The sequence below is a fragment of the Pollicipes pollicipes genome, unplaced genomic scaffold (assembly GCF_011947565.3).
Source record: "Pollicipes pollicipes isolate AB1234 unplaced genomic scaffold, Ppol_2.1 Scaffold_4881;HRSCAF=5763_pilon_pilon_pilon, whole genome shotgun sequence".
In the NCBI taxonomy this organism is placed as follows: domain Eukaryota; kingdom Metazoa; phylum Arthropoda; class Thecostraca; order Pollicipedomorpha; family Pollicipedidae; genus Pollicipes; species Pollicipes pollicipes.
This window is the reverse complement of record NW_023596576.1, coordinates 8,617,712-8,628,361: the sequence shown is the minus strand read 5'-3', so window position 1 is coordinate 8,628,361 and position 10,650 is coordinate 8,617,712. Positions and strand designations below refer to the sequence as shown.

Here is a 10,650-nt window from a genome sequence, read left to right as displayed (position 1 = left end):
ATCGCCCTTCCCAGGATCGCGGACGGCCGCACCTGGTCTTGCGGGTGCGATCGCCGGTGTCGCCAACCTTTTTGATGAATCTGCGCACGGTGTGTGCTGTCTAACGTATACTAGGTAAGTCTTCACATACTCTGAGTGCTCGTCCCCACTTCTTCTCACGCCAAGGTGCGCAAGTGCTCGGAGGTTGTCAGCACATTGACCTTGCGCGCACGGTCCCCACTCGCCAAGGCACTTGCCGTGGAAAGAACGTACTTTTATAACATATACGTAGATCACAAATGATTCAAATTGCCACGTTCCGAATGAAAAAAACGGCACCGGTTTCAAGTCATTTGGAATCAAGCGAGACGAATGAAACCGCGTGCATGCGACAGCACTAGTGCGCGGCTATCATACGGCACTCAAAAATTGGGTCAGCCTGCGGCGGTCTTTATGTCGATTATCTTATATGATAGTGATATAGCACAGTAGCATCTTACTAAGGAGTGACAGGGAGATCTTCGGGCTCATTACCCGCCGTCCAAGCCGAAGCTGAAGACGGTTTCGTTCATGTGCCTGAGCCGGATGTGCATTTCTTGAAGTTGGGGAGCGCAATTGATTAAAAATAGCAAAACAAAAACATGTGCCATTTGTTTAAGGTGGCGATTTTCGGCAATAACTGCAAAAATATGACTTTTGTACTGTACCGTGCTCGTGATCTTACGATTCACCATACGCACCAAAGTAAAATAAATAAGGTTGCTGGGTGTTTCGATACCATAGCAGTCTTGCATCACGACTGCGCGAGCCCATACTACACGCTGTTTATGTGAGGCAGAGCCTGCATTAAATCCAATCTCATATATGCGATACATGCTCACGTCCATTCGATACGGTGATATCTTTAGCATAGATCAACTAGCCAAACTTGTAAAACTTACAACGTTCTCGTCACGCAATTTTACAAAATGGGACAGTTCCAATCTGAGCGAAATCCAAGCCTTCTGTGTAGGATTCATGGTCCCGTGATTAGAATTCTGGAGATGGTCTCACCGATCGAGATCCCGGATCCGTTCCTGCTGCCATAGCCATCAAACAAGCTCCAAGGAAGGTAGCCTGTTTGTGATGGTCAATTTCTACGCTTTGGCTACCTACTACTATTCTATTACTACCATTCTCACCAAAACATTTGGGGGCAAGCCAACATGGGGGAGGGGGAAACTCCAAAATTGGGAGGCTAGAGCCTTGACAAAAAAGCAAATTGACATCCGTGCGTGTAAGAGCTAAAAACTTCGGTGCAAATACGAACGAAATGAAACACAAAGCCTCCCAGTTCAAGCCCCTACGTTTCCCTTGTTTTGCCGAGATCCTCGCAGGAGCAGCGATCGTACTCCTCTCCAGGCTGCTTTATCTACATCACCTGGCGTTCTGGCTCCCATCGGTCTGCTCAAGACCACGCTGTCAGCTCAGCTCAGCTCCCACGCTAACCAGCATGGGAGCTGACGACCTGACCATCCACATCAAGTCGGCAATAAAGATGACCGCAAATATGGGTCTTAACCATCATGGGAAACCGGGAGACAAGCACACCTGGTGGGATCTGCGAGGGCGGCAAAGCGGCAGCTGAGCTCTTCACTAATCCGCCGGCGAAAATTGGTCGCGTGGTGCATTAAGCTCTGGATGTGGCCAATGCGATTGGTGAGCGCCTCACCAGCAACGGAACGAAGCTCGCCGCTCTATGCGAAGAAACTTTCCTGTGGTTCCGAGTCCCAACGAAGTTCTGATGATATTTCCTCTGTTCACCTGCTAACATCAATGTCTAAATCTCAAAGTGCAGCTTTCTGTGCTTTCGGGTGCTGAATTGAAAGGAAGCAAAGGAAATTACGTTAAATGGAAGAGGAACGTGTTTTGATAGAGAGCGACCGGAACGTAAGCAGGGGAGCTTTTTTGGGCAGCGTGGCGTTCCGCCCCGGTGTGGCTGCCCAAGTGTGCGTTATACTAAGTAACAACTTATTGAAACCCCTATACCGGATATCGTTGACTTATTTTCATGAACAGCAGCACAGCGGTCATTTGCTTCGCACCTCTAGCTCAATTATGAGCCAAACCACCGTTACTTTTTGGGGACTTCATCTTTGAACATGGGAGGTTTTTGCGCATTTTCTGACGTTTGTTACCGCACTTGCTGCGTACAGTAACGTCAAGAGTATAAACAACGATTAATATTGAAATGTTGATCAGATGATGAAATGACGAAAGAAAAAAATGCAATGATGAACGCTATCGATCGATCCCGAACGGTTTCTTGGCGTCGCGTCAATAGTCCACGACATTTGACCGAAGTGATTCTGAGTTCGATGATCTTTTCTCATAAATAAGCCATAATGTGGGATTCCAACATAATGTGCTTAATATCTTACGGTACATAATGATACACGTATGCAGGAAAAAGTAAAAATAAACACATCACGTGGGTTCTTTCTACTGTCAGTCCTGTGTCATGTGAGGCATATATACAACTATGGCGCATATGCATTTCTAGTATAACACTGAAATACTTACTAGAACTTCTGTTGATTAGAGCGCACGTGCTAAGCTTAGCTTGTGCTCAATTTTTCCTAAAAGGTCAGAAATAGCAATAATATTCTATATTCGTCTTCATGTACTCGTTTTTTACAAATACACTATAGAATAGGAAGATTGGACAAACATTGGAAAATATGTCTAGCCGAATTATACGATGTTTGCAATGTTTAGTAGCCGAATTTTGTTTACATCCCTGAACGCAGTCGTCGCCTGGGCTCCGGCGGTAGGTGGTTAGTGCAGATATATGGTGTTACCCTGGGCCAGCTCACTAAGATAGCACGGATTTCGTTTTGCTGGGCATGACGTCGAAGATTTGCGTGTGCGCTATCATTTGAGCTTGTCTTTTGGGGCAGGAGCACTTGTGGTTTGTTTGGAGCGATATGATAGCAATTCTGCGTCATGTCAACTTATCTACCTGCCATCTTATCTACATGTCAACTTATCTTTTTCGCGAGTCCGGGCGAGGCGATAAGTTGACAGACTGCTGAGAATTTGATGAAAAATTATGCAGTTGCTAGGTGTTTTGAGCCCACATATTGTCATCACTTTTAGCACAAGCCTGAAAGAAGGGAATTGTTTGGTTAGTTGTCCTAAGTTCGTCCGAATAGCTCAGGTGGTTAGATCGCCTGCATCCTGATCCACCCACCCATGACAGGGTGGGTGGGTTGCTCGAGGCGCTCGTTATTTGATCTTGGCAGGGATGGTCTGTGGCCATGGCAGCAGTTACTTTAAAGGTCAGGTGATGTTAAAGGGTCTGACAGGGGGGACTGACAGCATTGGCAGACAGACTGGGCAGACCATTGCTGCATATGCAACTTTTACCTCTTATTTATGCTGCTTACCTGGAATGGCATGATCAAGTGGTAGTGGTCATGGCTAACATAAGCACTGCTTGATGTGATCCTTGATTCCAAAGATCACAGGTGCTGCAACAACTATTTGTTGTTGGTGGGCTCTAAAACACTTAATCAATCTGAGAAATACACCCATTCCAAAGGTTGGATTTAGTCTTGAAAAATTGAAAATTATCTTGAAGTTAAGGTTTTGGTTCCAAATAATGAAATTATTATCAGTAGGTAGATGCATATGCATCAGGTGTTTTAGGGGGTTAGCTTGTGAGTCATTCACATGTATTTTAGTCTGTAATGATTCTAAACTCAGACACCTGGTCAGCCTAGCCCATCTGTGGAGCCTGCGACTCTTAGATGATATGGTGACCACTGCCTGTTTCATGCTGATAAGCTGATTTTAAGCAAGGAAATGGGTGTCAGACAGTGAAGCTAAAGCTGGGGGTGCAATAGCATGGCTAAATATTTATATCCCTACCACCCAAGTGGCCCAATATTGGCAATGAAACACCACTTGATAAAACTGCATTGATCAGAAGGTTCAGACCAAACAGTGCTAGCCTGTGAATGCTTGGTCAAGCTATTAATGTACATTTTAAGAGAATTGTAGGTACTTTAAAAGCAATTATGTTTGTCCCCTTGGATCAGTTGGTTACCATGCCTGCCACCCAACTCACTTACACAACAAGCACTGCTAAGCATGAGCTCTGATCCAAAAATATGTCCATTCAAAAAGGTTTGGAAGCAGTCCTTTCAAAAATTGATTTTGCTTTTATATTTAAGGAGTGATACCCAGTACAAATTAATATCTCTTAAGGATACTGAGTGATTCTTTCATGTATACTACAGAAATATGATGTAGCAGTTAGCGGAGAGTCGGGCAGATCCTAAAATATCTGATGCAGTATGATTGCTGTCTAAGAAGATCCATAATTGCCTCTCAATTGGGATACCATGGTATTGGCAATCAAGCCGCACCATTGTGTGTTTGAAATAGTGGTACAGCTAGCATTCTAAGGGCAATAAGAATGTGGCATCATTATATACTGCATTGATGAGTTTCCAATAAATTATTTCTTCTGTATATAAGCATCACATATTGGACATCATGCAATATTTTCATTGTTGCATGTTTCAGGATAAGTTCTTGAAGCAAAAATGGCTCAGAATAATCAGGGAATCCAGCATCTGCTGCAGGCTGAGAAGAAGGCATCAGAAAAGGTCACTGAGGCCAGGAAAAGTAAGTTTAACAGCTTGCAGAACATTGGTTATTCCAAGCTATCTTACATGCTGACAGATTATAAAAAGTGAACATGCATGAGGGAGCATGTGTGGTAGCACCCACACTGACGCTTTCATAATACAAATGCGGAGGTTTATATGAGACCCGAAGTCATGGACAAAGCTGATCTAGAACATCTGAGGCAGTTGTTAATCAGTTGTAAGAATGGATGGGCTGTAATTGGTTTGATAGGCTCATTCGTATTTTGCATACAATGGTTCATATTGGTCATTTGGCTGTTAATTTGTATTGGCTCTAATTGCTAACTAGACACACTTTAGGACGCGGTTTAGTTGCACCACTACTCTGTCACACCCCGCATTCCTATGGTGATTATTGAGTGAGCCGGTGCATTATCTTCTCATTCTTGCCTGGTACGCAGAGGCAGGTAGATGCAGACAGGCCTATGCATGAGGACAGGTTAACATGTGCCCATTTCTCAGGGAAGATCAAAGTTCTCACATTGCCTTTATTCCATCCTGTAGTCAGGTCTTTATGGTGTGCATGTAGCCCATCATGTGCAATTATCTGTGCAGTGTCATGGCCCTATGTGTCACAACATACACTAAGCTGTATACACACCTCAGGGAAGCAGCGGCGTCTAAAGCAGGCCAAGGAGGAGGCCCAGGCCGAGATTGAACGCATCCACAAGGAGAAGGATGCGAACTTCCGCGCCGTTGAGTCCGCGGTGAGTCGCTGATGTCCGTAGTTAATTTTTGCGAGTTCGCGGTGAATCGCTTGAGCTCACAGCGAATCTTTTCGACTCCGCGGTGAGTATCGAGTCCGTGGTGAATTGCTGTAGTCCGCAGTGAGTCGCTGGAGTCTGTGGGGAGTCGCTCGAGTCCGTGATAAATCTCAAGTCCGCGGTGAGTCGCTCTAGTCCATAGCGAATCTTTTCCGAATCCGTAAGTCCGCAGTGAGTCGCTTGAGTCCGTTTTGGATCTCCTGAGTACGTGGTCAGTCACTCGAGTACGTGGTCAGTCACTCGAGTACGTGGTCAGTCACTCGGGTCCGTGCTAAGCCGCTGGCAGTGATGCACCAGACGGCGGGACGGTCTGTCTGAGGTCTGAGCCGCTGGCGCTGGTGCACCAGACGGCGGGACGGTCTGTCTGAGGTGTGAGCCGCTGGTCGGCAGCCGGGGAGGAGGGACTCAGGTCAGGAACATCGCGCCGTCGAGTACGCGGGCGGTGGTAAGGATTGTGCGGTGCTAGGTTGGCACAACGGCGCATTTGTGGAGCACAAGGATGCGCGAAACTCCAGGGGGCCTGACGTCCGTATGTCTCATGGGGGAAATATACGTGTGTTGTGTTACTTTTCTCAAATTAGGCACTAGAAACTGAAACTATACTGCAATTTTAATCGATCTAGGCGATTGATGGGGACTTTAAAGTTTACGATGCTGCTGCAATTTTTAAACCACAAGAGTTCTGCAATTTAATGACGAAGGGGGCCAGTTTGCCCACTTGCACCAGGCGACACCGCAGCTACACATTCATCAATATCGGGTCTTGTTGAATCGGTGTAGCATGTTAGTTCATTTTCAACAATTTTTAGTCACACGTGATTGGGAGACCGCACAATGCTCGCGTACTATAGCCTTCTGGAGGCAGGCATGCGCGCCGAACGGTGGTGGCGCCGGGTGAGCTCGGTGTAGGTGGCGCTAGTGTCGGTGTGGCGCTGTGTGGCGGCGGCACTGTCTGTGCCAACTTACCCGGCTCTGATATGCGGGGTTTTGTGATGCCGTGGCTGCCGACGTGATGGAGGTGGGGCTACACATATCAATCGTTCGACTTTAGCTCATTCGGCTCATTCGGCTGATTCGGCTGTGCCGTACACAGCTGTAACTAGCTGGGTTTTGACGAATGGATGGCCGTTGGTTGCAGACACTGGGTGACAAGGACAAGATGGCGGCGCAGATTGACGCGGAAACCAAGAGAAAACTGCAGGAGATGGACATCCAGGTGACAAACCACAAACAGACGGTACGTATCCAACCTACTAGTCACACATTGAACTGAACCATACTCTCCTGTGGTGCAGTCTGATTGCACTGCTTGTGATTGCTGCAGAAACACTTGAAGTTTGCCGTTACCAAAATTTGGTGTCCTAAACGTTTACTACGTTCACGTCACGATTGAAACTCTATCGTTGCACTGGTAATAAACGCACATTTTCTACGTCTGGTGAGGTGCTAGGCGGCATAGCATAGCTCTCTGTTCGAATTTGTGCGCCAGATGTTTGCATACCATGTGCAAACTGCGTTTGCACGCGTGCATGCATTCCTGTGAAAGCAGGTGGTGTGGCTGCCTATGCGTCGAACTGACGGCCGACACGTCTCTGTGTTGTGGCAGGTGGTGCAGCAGCTGCTGCGGATGGTGTACGAGATCGAGCCGGAGATGCATCCCAACTGCCGTCCGGAGAAGATCGGGGCTTAGGCCTGCGTGTCGCTGACGTAGAGCCGCCCCGCGCCGCGTCTGCCCTGCCGCCGCGCCCGGGCCGCCCCGAACACGCTGGTGTGGAGCGGCGCGCTCGTCTCCCCGTTCTGTCTGGGCGCGCGGCCCTGCCGGCACTGGCTCGCGCCCGCCCATCTTCGCCCGCTGTCGGCTTCGAGTCACCGCTGTGAAGCCGACCCCCTCCGTAAGATCTGTACCCGTCGATCTGCCTCGCTAGAAAGCTGAATCTGTTGACTCTGAGTCTTTGAATCTTTACCGTGGATCTTGTGCGCGGATGCCTCTGAGTGCTGATGTGCTTCGTCTGGCATGGTGTCAACATTCCCGTGGTGTGTGTTGCCACCTGGTGTAACTAGTGACAGTAGCGAGCTGGTTTGTGCGCGCGCGCAATCTGCGGAACGTAAGCTGGGCGTCTCATAGGCCATTGTTGGAACAGTATATATGTGGATAATACACAGACGGTGAACGTAAAGCAACGATGTTTTCTTTTGTAGGATTTATGGGCGATCCGTGCCTGACGTGGTGTTGTAAACGTACTGACCGCTGGCTTCCCAACCTGCCTGTATTTTGGCACCTACGTTTCGTTATGTCAAGTTTTACGTGGCCAATACAAATACCGCTTTGGCCGCACAGTTCGGTTGGGTGATGACTTGTTTGACTCCCGCATACTGTCATCAGCCATATGCTCTCCCACCCGCGGCCACCGGCGTTGCGTCAGATTTACTACCGATTTTACGGGCAGTCGTAGTACTAGCGCAATAGGAGATCTCATCGCTCGAACCCAGTGAGCCTGCTGTGGACGCGGCCGGCCTCCATTTCACCGCCTGGCCTTCGTAGAGGGCCACGTCCACGTACTCGGCGTACGCCCGGTCAGCCGCTGGACGACGTCTGCGCGCGCGGTCCTGCCTTGTGACCCGGCCCGGAGGACCTGACCTCTGACGGCCGGACGATCGGACGGAGATCACGGAGGTCACCCGGCCCGGTCGACCTGGCTGACCCGGCCGGCTTTTGCACGCCGCGGGCCGCACGCGGCGCCGCCGTAACGTTGCAGCGCCGGCCGATAGCATCGCCGCCCGGCCAGGGATCCGATGACGTAACGCTTACTGCTGACAGGGGTGCGGCGCCAGCTTGATGGCTTCATGCCGCCGCCGCCGCCGGCTGGAGATGGGTCTGGTGCTGCGCTGGATGAGAGCGGCGGAGCTGGGGCTCCGACGAGCACGTTGCAGGCTGCGACAGCGGGCCAGTTAATAGGCCGGGCAGCGCAGTTGAAACATCGCAGCTAGAGTGCAATCTTCGTCACATATGTTCGAGCCGCTCAGTTCTGTGACGTTTGTCAAAAGGTCTAGACCAACCAGGTGGACGGGTATAAGGTACAGGAGACCATAGCCGAGCATGCTGGGTCAACATCAGCTGATACCGGTGGTTATGGTCAACAGCAGGTACAACTCTGGGCATTGGTGGGTGACCACTGGCTAGTGGCCTGATTCCGAGGCTGTACTCCTGGCGCCTGTCTCGGGGGCGCCGCTGCATGCCTCGGGAGTGTCGCTGCACGCCGCAGTCCATACCGAGCGGGGCCGGGAACGGGCTCAAGGTCAGCCTGTGGCCCGCTGCTCCCGATTCCCCCAGCCGAGAGCGGCCCGAGCTGTTCGGCCGGCGCGCCGCGCGCATTCCAATAGACGCGTTCCGAGGTTTCACTCTCTGAGCGCGCGCTCGGCCGGCAGCCGGCGGTCCGGACTGGCCGCTGGGACGTGGGAGTGTTGGGTGCCAGTGAGCCACTCGTTCGTCAGTCCAGCACGCTGCTGAAAGTTAGGAAGTGACTATGCTGGGACTCTGACTGACTGTCAGACTGCCTCTGATTGTGCTGAAGAGGGAATGAATGCCGTAACGAGAACACGTCTGCCAGTGTGTGTATGTGTGTGTGGGGGGTTGTACGATGTCGAATCGACTATTAATACTTAGCCCATCACCATGCTACATTGGTCCTGATGATGACAGAATCTGGTGACATACTTTACCAGCACATCGGCGATAATGATCCGCCTTGCTCATAACCGAGCATACTATCTCCAGAAAGAATAGCACAGATATCCGAGGGTGCGAGGCTTCCAATGCATTGCGCTGCGTGCTAAGTACTTTGTTTATGTCCAAGTACGTACATCTGACACAGGCCCAGCCATACCGGAATCAAGCGGAAGAGGCTCTGGTGTCCAGCGTTATTTACCGGCTAAACGACGGCTGACGTCGCAGCTACGGTTAGACCGACGATTAACATTTCCTAGTCAAATGCCGTGTGTGATGATGCACCGTCCAAAAGCTGCGCTTGATTAGCTTCTGTTCTGCGTCAGCCGTGTCGTTCACTATTTTATTATTTTGTTATATCATGCTTTATTTCGTTTTATGTTTTATTGTTACGCTGAGTATTTTGCTCGATTAACATTTTTCTGCCCGCAGTTTGGGACGAGGCCCGACTTATGTAACCTTTGAGGCCGGGAAAGGTTTGTTGATTTATGATGTCCTGAGAAATATTACGGCAATTACGCCATCGTTTGTTACATCTCACCGTCGGGTGTCGGTGGTGGCAGTACATTAGAGCTGAGGTGACCCAGAGGGTACGGACGATAGCTACCTGTCCTCATTCTGTGGATTAGTTCGACGACTTTGAATTAGCTTTTCCATTCATAGCAGGTCGCACAAATATGCCCTTCTTAGTTGCTTGTCCGCAATGGGAGGAGACCCCGAATGGAGGGCGAGCATGAAACGATTTTGGTGTCGAACGCGGCCCACTTCATACGGCGGCTGGATGCCAAGTGAGATGGGAACCCTGCCGTAGGCTGGCCGACATTTGTCATCATCTGAATACAAAACGCCCGACAACATTCCGCGTTGGCTAGTTGTCCTGCGTCTGGGTCCTGAGTTTGGTGCCGATGAAGGCGCTCATGTCAGACGAACAGGAAACTCAGACGAAGGCCTTTTCCCCGCACTCGCGGGAGATAACCGGGGCAGGATGAGCGCGTGCGCTCCCCCGCCCTCAAAAGAACCTGGTCGATCTACCCCAAAACATCGAAAAAAATACCGAGACGTAGAAGATCCCTTGGTGAAATTTATAACAAATGCATCACAGAGCATTCTGTAGCGAGATATATGAAAACCATTTATATTCAGCTGGCCCATTTCAAATACTTAAAATAAAGTCCAGAAATCTTTTCGTCCAGACGAAAAATTGGTATCATATAAGATCATAGCGATTCATTTGGCTAAGGAGAAACACTATCCGTTCTTTTCGCGTTTTAAGCCAGCAACATATCAGACCGCACTCCGTGCCATTTGGGGCGACTCGAAAGAACATAACTCTGTGCAGCAAGTTTTCATGCGAAGGCCATAGGGAGCTTTCGAACAGGCAAAGGCCACCGAGAGAAAGTATGACAGGTTCACCACAATAAGGCGAATTTTCTGTTCCGTTTAGGCTTAAATTTCAGAAATGCAGCAGCTCACCATTTTCTTTGGT

The 10,650-nt window shown here is 49.6% G+C and overlaps 1 protein-coding gene across 4 annotated transcripts; it reads left to right on the top strand.

Annotated features, from left to right (window-relative positions):
• Positions 1-2,745: 2,745 nt before the first annotated feature.
• On the top strand, positions 2,746-7,621 carry Vha13 (V-type proton ATPase subunit Vha13). 4 transcript variants are annotated; one of them, XM_037225042.1, is made up of 5 exons: positions 2,746-2,788; positions 4,552-4,653; positions 5,283-5,383; positions 6,579-6,677; positions 7,047-7,621. In XM_037225042.1, exons 2-5 carry the CDS (start codon positions 4,572-4,574, stop codon positions 7,128-7,130), a joined length of 366 nt encoding a protein of 121 aa, XP_037080937.1. In that variant the 5' UTR covers positions 2,746-2,788; positions 4,552-4,571; the 3' UTR covers positions 7,131-7,621. The 4 variants fall into 4 exon arrangements, with proteins under 4 accessions (XP_037080937.1, XP_037080940.1, XP_037080939.1 ...); XM_037225045.1 differs by lacking the exon at positions 2,746-2,788 and adding an exon at positions 2,792-2,812; XM_037225044.1 differs by lacking the exon at positions 2,746-2,788 and adding an exon at positions 2,864-2,884.
• The last annotated feature ends 3,029 nt before the right edge of the window (positions 7,622-10,650 follow it).

Bases quoted from the DNA above. Each gene is read 5' to 3' on its own strand.
- Vha13 (XM_037225042.1), top strand. From the start codon at position 4,572: ATGGCTCAGAATAATCAGGGAATCCAGCATCTGCTGCAGGCTGAGAAG. The intron at 5,384-6,578 runs GTGAGTCGCTGA...CGTTGGTTGCAG, and splicing joins TCCGCGCCGTTGAGTCCGCG to ACACTGGGTGACAAGGACAA. The intron at 6,678-7,046 runs GTACGTATCCAA...GTGTTGTGGCAG, and splicing joins TGACAAACCACAAACAGACG to GTGGTGCAGCAGCTGCTGCG.